Source organism: Clinocottus analis, unplaced genomic scaffold (genome assembly GCF_023055335.1).
Source record: "Clinocottus analis isolate CAN_PGR_092001 unplaced genomic scaffold, fCliAna1.0.p SCAF_6, whole genome shotgun sequence".
Lineage (NCBI taxonomy): Eukaryota > Metazoa > Chordata > Actinopteri > Perciformes > Cottidae > Clinocottus > Clinocottus analis.
In genome coordinates this window covers 1910932-1927500 of record NW_027176218.1, presented here as the reverse complement: position 1 = coordinate 1927500, position 16569 = coordinate 1910932, and the positions used below count along the sequence as shown (strand labels likewise).

Below are 16569 nucleotides of genomic sequence, written 5' to 3'. Positions count from 1 at the left end.
ACGGGACATCGAGCCCCCGAGTTGCTCCGAGGCTCTTCCAGAGCAAAAATTGTGTTTGAATACAAAATAAAGCAAATCGTTGTTTTCCTTTTGGGGAAAAATCAAATAGAAAAATATGTTTTTGTTGGTCGAACAAAAATAACATTCTTGGTAAAAAAAAAAATCAATTTATTTTTATTATTTGGTGTCAAAACCAGAATTTGTGTTGAATGTTTAAATGACATCATTCCTGTGTAGCCGAACCCACAATGCCGTGCACACAGGACTGATGCAGACCCACAATGCCGTGCGCCTCCCCCTCCTCCCCCACATATCCATCTGTTTTCACTCTCGTCCTCTAATCAGCTCAATTAAGGAGCGTCTTCGTACTCAATTTCCACCGCTGTTAACGCGGCTGGCGAGGCGACCGTCAGGCAGCTGATTAGCCTCCCGGAGACTCAAATAAACGTTTTATTGAGAAGGAGGAGGAGGAGGAGGAGAAGGGAGAGAGAGAGAGAGGAAGAGGAGGAGGGAAATGAGAAGAAATCACCTCAGGAGCGACACAATATCATCCAGTAATTTCCACATCCTCTAACATCTGTTAACTCAAGAGCGCAAAGCGACTGTCAGCGAGCTGATTAGCACACAACTCGGATTCCAGCGTAGAAATATATTTACTGTGAAGAGGAAGAGGAGGATGAAGAGAAGGAAGAGAAAAAGAGGGTTAAAAAAAAAGCTATGTTACTGATATAAGTGCACATGAAAAACTGCATCGCATGTTAGGATGAAGTTTTGGACGCTGCCCAAAATGTCCACGTTTTTTCTCCCGGTTCCAACGCCGCAGATGTGTTGGATTACTTTGATGAAGACACGGCCTCTGTCCATCACGCTAGGGAGCCAGGAAGTAGCTTAGCGAGACGGCAGCAAAGATGGCAGCAAGACAGCAGGGAGATGTTAGCGAGACGGCAGTCAGATGGCAGCAAGACAGCAGGGAGATAGAAGGGTGATAAAAGGGAGACGGCAGGGAGACAGTAGTGAGACGTTAGTGAGATGGCTGGGAGATGGCAGCGAGATGGCGGGGAGATGGCAGGAAGACAGCAATGAGACGGTAGTAAGACGGCAGCAAGACATCAAGGAGATGTTAGCGAGATGGCAGGGAGATGGCAGGAAAACAGTAGTGAGACAATAGTGAGACGGCAGCGAGACGGCAGTAAGATGGCAGCAAGACAGCAGGGAGATAGAAGGGTGATAAAAGGGAGATGGCAGGAAGACAGTAGTGTGACGGTACTGAGATGGCTGGGAGATGGCAGCCAGACGGCGGGGAGATGGCAGGAAGACGGCAATGAGACGGTAGTAAGACATCAAGGAGATGTTAGCAAAATGGCAGGAAAACAGTAGTGAGACAATAGTGAGATGGCAGGATGACGGTAGTGAGACGGCAGTAAGATGGCAGCAAGACGGCAGTGAGATGGCAGGGAGACGGCAGGAAGATGGCAGGAAGACAGTAGTGAGACGGTAGTGAGACGGCTGGGAGATGGCAGCCAGACGGCGGGGAGATGGCAGGAAGACAGCAATGAGACGGTAGTAAGACGGCAGTAAGATGGCAGCAAGACATCAAGGAGATGTTAGCGCGATGGCACGAAGATAGGAGTGAGACAAAAGGGAGACGGCAGCGAGATGGCAGGGAGATGGCAGTAAGATGACAGGGAGATGGCAGCGAGACAGCAGGAAGATAGTAGTGAGACTAGAATATTTCTACACACACAATTCTTCTACCTCTTCTCCTTTTTCTTCCCCGATCACAAGGTTGAGACGTTTCCAAAGAGCAATTCTTTGTGTTTATTTTTTTTAATTTTTAGTCTGAACAGAAACCAGATGAGGAGCTGTGATTAAAACGTGAATCTTTCCTTCTGAAACCTCGCTGGCGTTGAGTCTCTAGAGAGGGAGAAGAGGAGAGAGAGAGAGAGCGAGAGAGAGAGAGAGAGCTTCATTACTTAACTTGCATTAGCAGCCGGTGTGAAGGAGGTCTCGGGGTCGATCCCACAATGAAGGAATCAAATATTTGCGCGACCCCCGAATGATCACGGACGTGTTTTGGCTTTTGTCAAGTGCATAGAAACAACCTCTGGACTGTGTTTTTTCTCTCCCTCTCTATTAAATCGGAAGGTAATTACAGTTTCTCGTTAAGTCTGCCGCCGGCTCTCGAGGCAGATCTGAATATTCCGGGTCATCGCCGTGTCAGAGCAATTTCCCTGAGCGCTCTCGTTCCACCGGCGACTCAATGGAAGCCGCCTCCATTGTGCGCATTTTACCGGCCGCCAGTGAGGATTGCTCTTCAGGTGAGAGAAAAGGGTGCGTTTGATTTCCCCGCCTGGTGGCGGGGGTGAAAAAACAAAAGGTGCGAAGGAAAAAAGAAGCGTTTAATGAAACAAAGACAACACTTTCTTCTTCTTCTTTTCTCCCTCGAAGGTCGAAGCTCGAGCCGTGAACTCCTCCCGGAGCATTCAGGAGCTTTTCGCATTCAAATTGCCATTTTTTTCTTTTTAAATGAGTAAACGTTTTCACCCACTTTGAGGTTGTTGTTGTTGTTGTTTTTTTTCTTCTTCTGCCGCTTCGACGGGTTGACCTCGTCAGAAGCCGAGCGGCGACCTCCTGACCTCACCTGAAAGAGAACGAGCGCAAAACCGTCCTTGTTTCTCGAGAGATTAACATAATGTTGTGGATATATATATATATATATATATATATATATATATATATATTCATGTTCTTTTTGAGGATGAAGGCAGCGCGGGCGTTTGGAGATGTTTGCTCTTGGTTTCTGTGACTCCGGCAGCGGCTGGAGGATGCTTTCAGGAGGATGAATGAAGCCTCTTTCAGCTGCTCGCTTGTAAAGAATGTGACCCGGTGGTCGGAGTCCGCCTCCTCCACGCGGGGAGAAATCAGTTATACAGACATTTACATGTGCGACTGCCTCAGAAGGCCACGTTTTTATTCCCTTTTTAATGCTCGGCGCTTTGAAGCCGTGGCGGTGTTAAGAATCAAGGCTTCGGCTTTACGTTCACGCTGCAAATCCACAGAGCAAAATGTGTTTGTGTGTTTTTATTTGTGGAGCCGACGTCTTTCATTTGGTTTCAGTCGATTCTCCATTATTTACATTTTTGGTTTTAGAGAGAAGTGATGAGAGAAAACATGTTAGGAAGATAGAAGTTTATGTTCACGATGTTTACTGAGGGAATAAATCAAGAGAGAGGGAGAATCATTTCCCTTAAACTTCTATACAACCAGGGGAGTCGCCCCCTGGTGGTCAGGAGAGAGAACGCAGCTTTAACACATGAAGCATAGACTTCTATACAACCTTATGCAGCTTCTATACCACTGTGCTCTGTGGTTGGCAGCAATGGTACGGCGGCTCCGTGAAGGCGGTGTGCGTTTGGCTGACGGACCGACTGGACCTGCAGCTCCACCCGTACCAGCTGAAGACGCTCATCAAGATCGTGAAGGTAAGGAACCTTCAGGTGGAGGTAAGGAACCTTCAGGTGGAGGTAAGGAACCTTCAGGTGGAGGTAAGGAACCTTCAAGATTAAAAAAGTATTCAACAAAACTGATTTTGCGTTGAATTAAAAAAAAAAAGGCTTGAGATTGGGAGCCGACGGGTTACTTTTACCCTTCAAAGTCTTCTCTTCTCGTTTGAAAAGAAGCGTCAGTGAATGAACCAGAGACTGTCTGGAGGAAATAAAGTTTAAAAAAAATGTAAAATCTAAAAAAAAAATTGGGGGCTTATTCATGTGAAACAGTCAGAAGTGACATTGAAGGACAAGAGACAAATGAAGCCAAAGTGTCCTTGGAGGCGCCGCATAGAGAAGCCACTCGCCTCCTTTTGTCTTTCGCTCGTCGGCTAATGTACGAAGACGGCGTTTGACTTGAAAGCAGACGAGTCAGAGCGCTGCTCCTCCTCTTCCTCCTCCTCCTCTTCCTCCTCCTGGAGGTAAAAGCCTCAGAGCCTCATAAAGACTCGGCCTTGAAGTTCCTTTTCAAACGCCTCCTCCTCAACACATTCCTGAGATGCTCTCTGTCTCCTTCTCTTCCTCCGTTCTCCTCCCTCCTTCTCTTCCTCCCTTCTCCTTTCTTTACCTTCTCTCCCCCCCCCCTCCCCTCCTTCCTCTTCCTCCCCCTGTACAGAAGACGTACCGTGACTTCCGGCTGCAGGGCGTTCTTGACGTGGTGCTGAACAACAAGAGCTACGAGACCGTCTACAACCGGCTGACGGTGGAGGAGGCCACGGCGGCCGTGAAGGCCGGAGACGGCCTGCAGGGCATCAGCATGCGGGACAGCGACGAGGAGGACGAGTGAGCGAGGCCGCCTCCTCCTGACTCCTCCCTGACTCCGCCCCCCTCTCCTCCCCGATCAGGACCTTCTTCTTGTGAGTTTTGTTGTCGTTGGCGGTCTTGATCGGAGGAGGACGAACGCTCAGGTGGTGACTCCTCCCCCCCACCTGCCCACTTTCTCTCTCTCACCTGCGGGACAGGAAGTCCCGCCCTCTTCCACGGGCAGCCGTACTCTGATCGATGTCACTTTGTACCCTGCGGCTCCGCCCTGTTGTGTCCTCACCCACCTGTTCAGAAGATCAACTCCCAGAGATATATTTTCATTTGGATATTGTTTTACTTTTATGCACAATCACAATCACACTTTGAATGTTACTTTGTACTCTTGTGGTTTCATTTTTATAACAAAGCTTTTTTTGGGAAAAAGATCAAAGTAAAATGATGTTCTCGCTTCGTCTGTTCGCTGAAATATTCCTGACAACCCACAGCGCCACCATCTCCACCAGTAAGAAGCAGCGCGTCAAGTCTTTAAAACATGCATTCTCTGTCCTGACCACCAGGGGGCGGCGACTGGTTGTGTTGAAATACGACGACTGCTTCCGCTTCTCGCATTCAGTCTGCGGTTTGTTTAAAACACGCAAAAATCTAACCTACGTTTACATTTTCGCAACAAGCGCCCTCTCGTGGTCGTGCCGAGTATTGACCGTTGTTTTTTCCGATCGGCAGAGGCAGCGTGGGGAACAAAGTGAGAGTTTTTAGGAGCGTGTAACTGTTTTCATTGGTCATTTCATTTGCACGGGGGTGGAACATGAATGCCGATTGTCGTTGGCGATAACCACGTAGCGGGTTAGCTTTGTCCGCTAACTTACGTATCGAACTAACGCAGCGAGTATAGTCGCAGTTTTGGACCGTCTGAAGAAATTAAATTGAAACTGAGGACCAACGATGGCGCCCATTCCACCGGCTGGTAACAGTCTAAAGAGTCTAAATAATGGAAAGGATCTAAAGAGTTTAAAGGGTCTGAAGAGTCTAAAGGGTGTAAAGAGTCTAGGTCTAAAGAGTGTAAAGAGTCTTAAGTGTCTAAAGAGTCTTAAGGGTCTAAAGAGTCTTAAGTGTCTGAAGGGTCTAAAGAGTCTTAAGGGTCTAAAGAGTCTTAAGGGTCTAAAGAGCCTTAAAGGGTCTAAAGAGCCTTAAGGATCTAAAGAGTTTAAAGGGTCTTAAGGCTGTAAAGAGTCTTAAGGGTCTGAAGAGTCTTAAGGGTCTGAAGAGTCTAGGTCTAAGGGGTGTAAAGCGTCTAGGTCTGAAGAGTCTTAAGGGTCTTAAGGGTCTAAAGAGTCTTAAGGGTCTATGTCCAAAGAGTCTTAAGGGTCTAAAGAGTCTTAAGGGGTGTAAAGCGTCTAGGTCTAAAGAGTATAAAGAGTCTTAAGGGTCTAAAGAGTCTTAAGGGTCTAAATGGCGTTGAGCTCTCAGAACAAAAACAGAGTATAGTGACACGTTGTTGTTTCCTGAACCTCAGTTTTCACCACGCGGAACGTCTTAAAGTCTCAACACGCCTGATTTATTTTGGGGGGTAATCGTCGTTTGGAATCGCGACCACGTTCGTCTCTGTTCGTCGTAATTTTAACTGTCGTGGAGATTAATAATAATAATATTAATATTGAGCTGTGGAGCGATACGGTCGTACCGCCTGATGTGCGTCACGTCCGACCATCGATCAAAAAAAACAAAAAGAAGTCTGGACTCGTGCGGCCGGAACGTGGATCTGTCTTTAATCCGGTTGACGTGTTTCTCTCGGTCCGTTTTGCGTGTTGTCGTTGAGAAAAGTCTGAAATGTTTTTTGTTTTTTTTTGCCTGTAATATTCCGTGTCGGCCTCCGATCAACTTGTTGTTGCTGTTTCAGAGGACAAACACTAAAAACTACATGAAGAAGTATATTTATATTGTCTGACTGTGCACCTGTTTTGTCCCAGGTGTCTAATCTGAATGTCACAATAAAAGTGTTTTTAAAGCACCGATTTGTTTTGTGTGGGTTTTTATTCATTTTACGTCAAACTAAAGATTGATTTGCACAAAAAAGGAGAAACACCAGGGGAATAAACCATTTATTAAAGGGAACATCTATAATAATTAAAGACGGTGCAGACGTCCTGCAGAGAAAAATGCTCCACAAAAGAATTTAAATAAAAGAAACGTGAAATGCAGTTTCGAACAGCGACCTATTTTTAGGACACGTGAGATGTTGTGAGATGTGTAAATATCAGTCTGTATGTTTCTAGTTAGGAGAAAAAGAAGATGACACAGGAAGAAATGAAAAGGTTTCAGGTGCGTCTATAAAAAAAATCACTTTCAGGATGATCATTAGTTTGAAATGAAGCAGCTGTAAAGTCCAACTGTAACAAACCAAAACACAACATGTGAACATTCAACATGTGAACATTCAACATGTAAAGTTTTCATTGATGAAGTGAAGCAGAACAAAGCCAGAGAGGGTTTAGAACAGAGAACGTTCAGGCGAGGCCTCAATAGCCCCATTGGACCATTCGGGGCTATTGGAATGCATTTGTGTTTTCTCATGTACCAAACTATATATTTCACTTGAATATTACTTACGGTGTTCAATACATCCAAATACAGCAGTTTAGAGCTTTTATTTCATACAACAAGCTATGATTTACAGTTTTATAGAACAATCGCTCAGTCTGCCCGTCTCTAGTGGCTCTGAAGTGTTGATAAAATCACCAACAACCATAAAAGTAAAACCCCTTAAACACATTTATGATATTAATGTTCTGTCGTCTCTTCAGCTGATTTCAAAAGGCCGCCATCTTTAAACTCTCCAGTTTGAACCCAACGTTCGGTTCTTTTTAATGAATTTAGGAATCTGCCTCTTAAACTCGGCCAGAGCGTCAAAACCTTCCTCCTTAAAGACTATTAATATAATGAATATATAATATAATTAATGTGACGTCATCACAATAACACAAATGAATCCGTCGCTTCATTTCTCTTCTGCATTTTCCTCTCTTTAAAAACAGAAGACAGACGGTAAAGAGTCGTTTTTAAGCTCGAGAACGTTTCACCAAAGCTTGAAGGGTTAAAATCTTGGTTTGTTGTTTTCTTCCTTTACGGTTCTTCTTTCCATTCCACCTTAAATGTTGAGGTTTTTAAGGTGGAACTGTCTGCTGGCTGTCGTCCAGCTGCACTTCATTTTCTCATGCAATGAACATCAAACCTTTTGACACATTTAGAATTATTATTATGAACAGTATATTAACACTTTAGCCCTTCATGTTATAATAATAATAATAATAATAATAATAATAATAATAATAACAGCGTTGAAACTGAATAAAATCTTAAATGTATAAAACGGCATCAGATTTCATCTGAAATCATAAGAAGTGAAGATAAAATATAATTATTGTTCCTCTCGTCTTCACTGAGATTAGTTTTCCTTCCAGAGGTGAAAATAAATCACGAGCATCAAGACGTGAAGATATTAATTCATAAAGAACTGAAGTCGCTTCAGCAGGAAAAATAAATCACAGAAACATAACGACATGATTTCAATCATTATTATAGAAAATACAGCTGACACGCAGATACTATTATACTATAGTACTACTATAGTACTACTATTACTATTATTAATGCTATAAATATAATGTTGATGATTCTGTTCTAATTTATTTGTCAATAGTTTCATCTTTCACTCAGATCATGATCATAACGGAACATTAAATAAACACTTTATTATTAATATTATTCAGTTTAATTTAAGTTGCCTTTTGACAGTCTCTCTCTCTCTCTCTCTCTCTCTCTCTCTCTCTCTCTCTATATATATATATATATATATATATATATATATATATATATAATAATTATACTATATGTTCAGTATGTGTCAACAATTCTGGTATTTTTACATCTATATTTTCACTCCTTGTCTGCAAATAAAAGGAGATATTTTATATTATTCATCATTTGTGTTGAAGAGGCACTCAGAGTATTAAAGATGCATTATTATGATAATGTTTGAAACAAACAAATAAAAACAACTAAACAATAAAACACCATAAAAGCCTCTACGATGTAATGTTCTGCTGTTAATTATGACGTCATGAGTCATTTGCACGCGAGCCTGCAGTCATGTGACGAAAAACACGAAGTCTGAACAGCTGATTATGAATTTTTAAATATGTTTCATGAGCATCACGTGACAACAATGTGTATATATATATATATATATATATATATATATATATATATATATATATATATATATATATATACTCATAATAATGATGATACGTATTGTATTTATTTTGATGACAGTTTTAATAACTGTGTTTTCTGCTTTTAATAATCACTTTGTTCTTAATTTATATTCGTTTTTTAAATCACGATAATAATGTTTTTATATTTTTTCAGATGTAAAAAAATGTATAAAACGGAGAAATGTTTGTGTGTTTCACGCAGTAATTATAAACTAAACGCAACAGATAATATTATATATAATATTAATATCTCTGTCGCGTGTTCGAGCCCGCGTGAGACCGGAAGCGGACCTCTGAGGCCTTCTGAGGGGTTTCCGGTCTCTGCGCGTAAAAACACAGATTTACCCTCCAGGTAGACCAGTGAACCCAGAACCAGAGGTCTGTGAACCAGAACCATGAATACCAGAACCTTTAGAACCAGAACCATGAGAACCAGAACCATGAGAACCAGGAAGGAGTTCCTCAGGGAAACGACTCGTGCGTAAAGAGAGAGTCCAGAAGAAATGTTTAAGGTTCTGAGAGAGAGAGAGAGAGAGAGAGAGAGAGAGAGAGAGAGAGAGAGAGAGAGAGAGAGAGAGAGACAAACATTTTCTCGTTGATTCGTTTTTTGGTGTGTTTTTTCTGTTAAGTTCAGCGCGTGAGGCTCCGCGTGCGTGCGCGTGCAGGAGCAGCAGAACCAGAGAGGTGATCTAAACCTGGCGCTCGTGACCCGGTGAGCCGCTGCGGGATGAGAGGAGGAGGAAGAGGAGGAGGAGAAGAAGAAGAAGGAGAAGAAATGAAATGATGTCACGCGAAGCCACAAGGGGACCCGGGATTCACCAAACACCTTCCAGTCGAGCAGGAGTCCTGCCAAGAACGGGACCTCCTCCTCCTCCTCCTCTTCCTCCTCCTCCTCTCCAAAGTGCAGAGAATCGACGGAGGAGAATTGAGCAAATTACCCGCTAAACTCTCTTCCTCCTCGGCCGGTAACGATCGGCGAGGTCTCGGCTCTCCGCACGCCGTCATCGAGCGTCAATAAGACGGCGGGACCGGGGCCGGCGCCTCGGAGGGGTTCCCCCCGGATGATGCCCTCTCCTGCGGGCAAGTGAGGACTTCTTCTCCTTCTTCTCTTTCTCCTTCTTCCTCTACTACTTCTTCTACTTCTTCGAGGACGCGGAGGTGATGGACGGTCCCCTCCGCCGCCCAGCGGGGATGCTCGGCTCCCCCCCGGCTTCAGGGAGCCAGCCCGCGGGCTCCGACGCGCTCACCTCCGGCGGCGGCGGCGGAAAAAAGCCGCTCGCTTTCTCCATCGACCGGATTATGGCGCGCGCGCCCGAGCGGACGGGAACCAGTTGGGCAGCGGGATCGACGCAGCAGTCGATCCCGCTGCCCAACTGGTTCCCGTCCGCCGCTCCCGCGGGGAAACCGGACGCGTGCCCGCCGTCGCTGCACTGCATGATCCCGCTGGTGCCGCTCGGGTACGAGCCGGGCCACCACTTCGACGCGGCGTCCCTCGCGGCGGCTCCTGCGGACTTTTTGGGCTTCGGGTTGAGCCACAAGAGCGCGCACGAGGACTCCACCGCGCTGAGCCAGAGCGCCGGCGGCCAGTACAAGCTCTTCAGGCCGCGCGTGCTCAACCAGTCCTCCTTCCCCGCCGTGGGCACCGTGTGCTACCTGAACTGCAGCGGGGACGGCGGCGGCGGGGGAGGCGCGTGCCCGCCGCCCGCGGGCCTCGTGAACCTGCACCCGATGGCGTCGTACCTGCTCAGCACCGCGCGCCACAAGGCCTTCCTGCACGCGGAGAGGAGCAGCTTGAAGGCCGGCGCGCCGCCGCCGCCGCCGCCGCAGGCCGCGGACCGGTTCCCGGGGCCCGGCGGCGGCGCGCAGGCCTTCAAGGAGCTGGCGCAGAGCCAGATGCACATCCAGCACTTCATGAAGGAGCGCGAGCACATGCTCACGGACAAGATCTTCAAAGGCTCCGCGGCGGCGGCGGCGCGGCTGAGCGGCGCGTGCGCGGGCAGCAAGCCCAAAGTGTTCACGTGCGAAGTCTGCGGCAAGGTGAGTCCAGCGGGACCGGAACCGGAACCCGAACCAGAACATTTACCTTGAGGAGAATTTATTTCGATTTTTAACATTTTCTTCTGGATTTAGAAACTTTTTCAAAACTATTTTAAAACTATTTTTTTCTTCACATTTTTATAAATGTTGATAGATTTTTATAATTATTAAATCATGAAGAAAAAAATTAAGTGATTTTAATTCATAAGAAAATCACATGAAACTACAAAGTGCGGCAGTTTATATTTTAATCTTTATTTCAGGATTTATTAACATTTCTTTAACTGTTCATCTGATTTTATTTTAACAGGAAAATGTTTTTATTTTTAATTATAACGAGAAAGAAAAGTTCCTGTTAGATTTTATTTTCTATTTAAATATATTGATTTCCATCTGGAAGATTTCTTTACTGAAGAAAGTGAAGATAAAGACACGTGACCAGATTATTTACATTTATTATCCTCCACGTGAATCGAGTTATTAATGAGTTATTAATTAGTGTTTTTATGAATTACTAACAGATTCTCTTAATTGGAACTGATCTTTATTGTATTTCTGCTTCAATGGAAAATAAAACATGAAATAAATTATTAAACTGGACATTGAAGTTTTTTCACTGGAAAATACTTCATGAATTAGTTTTTTAAATTTAACATCTGAATACATTTTAATTAAAAAAAGATAAAAACATCAAATAAAAAGCTGCAATTAATCCAAACATCGTTTAAATAAATATCTAAACTCAGCTTTTGACCATTTATTTAATGTGAGAAAATATATTTTAGGCAAAATATGTTGTGTGTAAATACTGCTGATGTTTATTATTTACATGTGTTATTATTATGTACTATTATTATCATTGGAATGTGTTATTATTATGTATTATTATTATTATTGACATTCTTGTTACTATATTGTTATTCTTCTTTTTAATAAAATTTAAATGTGTTATTGTTATAATTAACATTATTATTCTTTACATGTATTATTATTATTATTATTATTATTATTTACATTAGTGTTCGTGCTGCTATTGTTATTTCTCTTCTTTATTATTTACATGTATTGTTATGGTTGTTGTTGTTGTTGTTGTTGTTGTTGTTTTATTCCTGAGTCATCTCCTTCTTCGCTCTCAGGTGTTTAACGCGCACTACAACCTCACGCGCCACATGCCCGTGCACACGGGCGCGCGGCCGTTCGTGTGTAAAGTTTGCGGGAAAGGCTTCCGGCAGGCGAGCACGCTGTGTCGTCACAAGATCATCCACACGCAGGTACGAGGTCACGTGGCGTGACGTCATCATCCATGACCTGAGTCCACGTCGTTAAAAAAACTTTTTTTATTTAACTGTTTAAGTTTTTTTAATTGACATAATTTGTATATCTTGTTATTATTTATGTATTCATCTTCTTTCTGTCACGTGTTGTGAAAAATAAAACATTCATAATTTGATATAATATTGTGTAATAATTCCAGACCTGTCAATCAAACTGAACTGCTCTCAATTTATTATGAAGTGAAACTTTATTATCTCTGTTTTATCCTTTAAAAATAATAATAATAATAATAAATGATAAATCTGTGTGATTAAACTGCATTTGTGTAAATACATATTAATAAATAAATAAAAGAGTTTCGCGCCTTCAGCCGTTCGTTGCGCTCGAGCTCCTGTGGCGTCAAGTGGACTCCCAGAATGCTTCAGTTCTCTTTAATAAACACGCTCGGGAAGAAGACCTCATATGTCCTGAGGTCATTGAACGCGGCCTCCTCGCGCTGCTTTCACTGTAAAAACATCTGTTAATATTTTATTATTTCATTCGTTATTTTATTGTTGTTTTTGTTTTGTTTCCAGGAAAAACCGCACAAGTGCAACCAGTGCGGGAAAGCCTTCAACCGCAGCTCCACGCTCAACACGCACACGCGCATCCACGCGGGATACAAGCCGTTCGTGTGCGAGTTCTGCGGGAAAGGGTTCCACCAGAAAGGTGAGAACACGAGAACACGAGAACACGAGAACACGAGAACTAGAACACGAGAACACCAGAACTGGTGTTAAGACTAATGACGTCACTGCTTTTAGTCTAAAACATCTCTATTTACGTTTCATAGTTATTCTATATTTTTATGATCTCTAATCTCTAATTTTGTTAAATAATTGTTCTGTATTTTATTATTATTGATAAACCATATTGTGTTTTTATGTTTAATGTTATTATATTGAAATGAATAACACATATATATGTATTTTTGTCACTTAAATTTTGCAATATTTCTGAAACATTACTATATATTTATGTATGTATATGTATACATAATTTTTCAGAATATTACAAAATAAATGTCCTCCGAATTATAATGATTGTATGCATAATAGTGCTTATGTATGTTAGAACTATAATAATAATAATCATCATTTAAAAGTAATAACAGCAATAATTGTAACAGTATAATACAAATAACATAACACATTTTTTTATTATTATTTTGATCTCAGTATTAACATTAAGCAGGAAAAAAGTAATAATTAGCTCTCCGTGATCATTTATGGACATAAGATTTATAATTATAGTATTTATTATAATAATAATATTAAAAATAATATCGTTAAATTCGGCTGAACGCCATCTGCAGCATCTGTCAGCTGTCAATCAAAGTAACAGCCAATCAGATCGCAGAGCTCCAGAAGAAGAAAAAAGACCAAATTACAAATTAGGAAAGTATTGTGTACATGAAGATGTACTGCAGTACACACAGTGTGTATAAAACACACACACCTGATCTTTATATATATATATATATATATATATATATATATATATATATATATATATATATATATATATATATATACTGATATTATTATGCAATACTCCTATAAATGAGTTTTATTCTGATTGGTAGCTTCATCATGGTCAATCATATTTAGTATTAATTTATATATTTAGATTTCAAGATTAAAGATATTTTATTGTACAATGAAAAGTTTATTTTGCTAATTATATACATTTAGTACAATTACATCGTAGTACTTCTGCATGATCTTCTTTAATAAGATGATTCTGATATTTATTTACATGCTAAATATTATTTCACTCTTTTCAGCCAAAATGTCTTCAAGTTATGAATCACTTCACAATATTCACAATATCACACGTCAGTAAATATCATTTCATGATTAATTTGATGGATGTTTTTCATCATATTTATAAACAGATTATGTTGCATTTGTATCTTAATCACAATAATCTAAATATAAATTTGATTATTGTGATATCATTACAACGTCGGGCCCTTCTGTGCGTCCTCGATTCCTTCCCTCGCCTCCTTCCCTCGCCTCCTCTCTATCGGAGTCATAGGAGAGGAACAGAAGAGTTTATTGATTTCAACCAATCAGGGAGCAGCGTTCTGTAACCTGAGAGTGAAAAGTAAATGAGGTGTAAGATGTTTAAAGATATGATCTATATGTAATCAGGTGGTTTCTGTGACAGTAAAGAGATATAATATGTATAAAGATATGATCTATATGTAATCAGGTGGTTTCTGTGACAGTAAAAAGGTGCTTCAGGTGTTTCAGGTCTCTGTGTTGACCTCTGACCTCTGTGTGCAGGGAACTACAAGAACCACAAGCTGACGCACAGTGGCGAGAAGCAGTTCAAGTGCTCGGTGTGCAACAAGGCGTTCCACCAGGTGTACAACCTCACCTTCCACATGCACACGCACAACGACAAGAAGCCCTTCACCTGCCCCACCTGCGGGAAGGGCTTCTGCCGGAACTTTGACCTGAAGAAGCACATCAGGAAGCTGCACGACCTGGTGGGCCAGCAGTCGCCCCCCAGCCAGCCCTGAGACCAGAGGCCAGAGGCCCCTAAACCCTGGGACCAGAGACCAGAGGCCCCTAAACCCACAGGCCAGAGGGCCCCTAAACCCTGAGACCAGAGAGCAGAGGCCAGAGGCCCCTAAACCCTGAGACCAGAGACCAGAGGGGCCCTAAACCCAGAGACCAGAGACCCCTAAACCCAGAGACCAGAGAGCAGAGACCCCTAAACCCAGAGACCAGAGAGCAGAGACCCCTAAACCCAGAGACCAGAGACTAGAGGCCCCTAAACCCAGAGACTAGAGGCCTCTAAACCCAGAGACCAGAGGCCAGAGGCCCCTAAACCCAGAGGCCCCTAAACCCAGAGACCAGAGACCAGAAAGCAGACTCTGTGCCCCCCCCCCCCCCCTCCCCCCAACCTCCTCTCAAATGACCGATCAGGGGCGTCCTCAGTATTCATGACAGGAAACATATACATACATTACATGAAACAGTATTTTGTCACATGAAATATATTTAAATTTAAACTCCAACCAGTAAAAGACCTTTTCCTTTGAACTCACATACACGGCTGCTCTCGGGCCTGTTGACCCCAAACTTTGACCCCCGCCCTTTCAACCTTGACCCCCTAAGAGCCATCAGGACACGACTCCGCCCCCTCTGACTCCAGCTGAGGACAAACCAAACTCGTTAGCCGGTGACATCATAACGCCGGCGGATCACCAGTGATTCCCGGTGTTCCGGTTGCATCTCAGGATGTGCGGTTGAGGACCAGAGAGGAGGCGGAGCCTCAGACCTCAAATCGGGACTCGAACCGACAGTTTGTTGGGAAAAGTTCAACGTTTCAAATCCCACGAAAAGACGACAAAAAAACACTCGGCGAACAAATGCGCCAAATGTGGATCCATCCGCCGGTGAAAATAGTCCCCCCCCCCTCTCCCTCTACAAAAAGTTTTAGGGAAATTACAGATGAAACTATTTATTTTTTATTTAAAGAGTTACATCGTGAGCCGAGAGACGGACGGACACGTCGTCGGTTTTGAGTCTTTTCTCGGGATTTAAGGACGGAAAGAAGACGACGGACCAAACGCGTCACGTTCATGAGTCAAACTGCTGCTCCAGATGTTTAAAAGTGAAATGCTTTGCTTGGTTTTTCTCCCCAAATAAGTTTCAACCTGGAGCCACGGCGACGTCCACGCAGGAGAATAAACATTGAAACGGGTTCCGGGCTCGCGGCCTTCACCTTTGACCTTCACCTTTGACCTTCAGGTGAAGAGAGCCAGCGTCGCTCATCAGAAACGATGGTCCGGATAATCAAAAGCACCGTCAGCCGAGCTGCAATAAAGCCAGAAGCATCGCTTCCTGATGAGAGCGGTGATATTTCCCACGCTGTCGATGACTTTGAACCTCACGTGGGAAAGCGGATGGCGGTGGGGATTCGAACCCAGAAGCAGACGCAGCTCGCTTCCCCTCCGCGTCTCTGGTCCGATGTTACTTTTTGATTTCACTCTCAGGATTATTGTAACAAAAACAACAAAAAAAACTAAAGTGTTTTATGATATTTATTTTAAATCGTGCTACTGTTGTACATAAAAAGGAGTTTCTTGTCCTGGTGAAGGTTTGTGTTCGTTTGTTTCCTCGTGCTGCTCAGCAGGGAAATAACAAGACGTGAATAAAACCTGTGTTTTTATTGCACTTTAAACGTTTACACGAGGTTTGTTGACTGAATATGAAGCAAACAAAAGGATCTCTCTCTCTCTCTCTCTCTCTCTCTCTCTCTCTCTCTCTCTCTCTCTCTCTCTCTCTCTCTCTCTCTCTCTCTCTCTATATATATATATATATATATATATATATATATATATATGTTCATGTGCTGATGGACTTTGAATATTCATGTTAATATAAATTAACTATTTTATTTTAATATTATTGTTAAACTCTACATTCATAAGTTATATTCCATAAACAAAGATATATGTTGCATTTCCTTTCAACAAACAGTTTTCTTAATGACAACAAGGTACAAAGTACATAAAGTACACAAACTACATAAAGTACATAAAGCTAGTTTACAGTAAAGCAGCTTTTACTTCTGTCAAATAAAAGAAAGTTCAAGTGATGAACATAAATACAACT

The 16569-nt window shown here is 42.7% G+C and overlaps 2 protein-coding genes across 5 annotated transcripts in view; both read left to right on the top strand.

Moving 5' to 3' along the window:
* The window catches only part of cadps2 (Ca++-dependent secretion activator 2), a 104868-nt gene extending 98549 nt beyond the window's left edge, over positions 1 to 6319 (top strand). For all 4 annotated transcript variants that reach the window (XM_068602565.1, XM_068602564.1, XM_068602563.1 and 1 more), the window contains 2 exons: positions 3378 to 3482; positions 4162 to 6319. In XM_068602565.1, the coding sequence (XP_068458666.1) occupies positions 3378 to 3482; positions 4162 to 4332 (276 nt within the window). In that variant the 3' untranslated portion in view covers positions 4333 to 6319. The remainder of the gene's footprint in view (positions 1 to 3377; positions 3483 to 4161) is intronic.
* A 3420-nt stretch (positions 6320 to 9739) lies between these two features.
* On the top strand, positions 9740 to 14470 carry fezf1 (FEZ family zinc finger 1). The gene is made up of 4 exons (XM_068603688.1): positions 9740 to 10621; positions 11758 to 11892; positions 12472 to 12604; positions 14227 to 14470. Exons 1-4 carry the CDS (start codon positions 9746 to 9748, stop codon positions 14463 to 14465), a joined length of 1383 nt encoding a protein of 460 aa, XP_068459789.1. The 5' UTR covers positions 9740 to 9745; the 3' UTR covers positions 14466 to 14470.
* The last annotated feature ends 2099 nt before the right edge of the window (positions 14471 to 16569 follow it).

Coding starts and splice junctions, on each gene's coding strand:
- fezf1 (XM_068603688.1), top strand. CDS start 9,746: ATGGACGGTCCCCTCCGCCGCCCAGCGGGGATGCTCGGCTCCCCCCCG. Junction 10,622..11,757: donor CGTGCGAAGTCTGCGGCAAG/GTGAGTCCAGCG, acceptor CTTCGCTCTCAG/GTGTTTAACGCGCACTACAA. Junction 11,893..12,471: donor ACAAGATCATCCACACGCAG/GTACGAGGTCAC, acceptor TTTTGTTTCCAG/GAAAAACCGCACAAGTGCAA.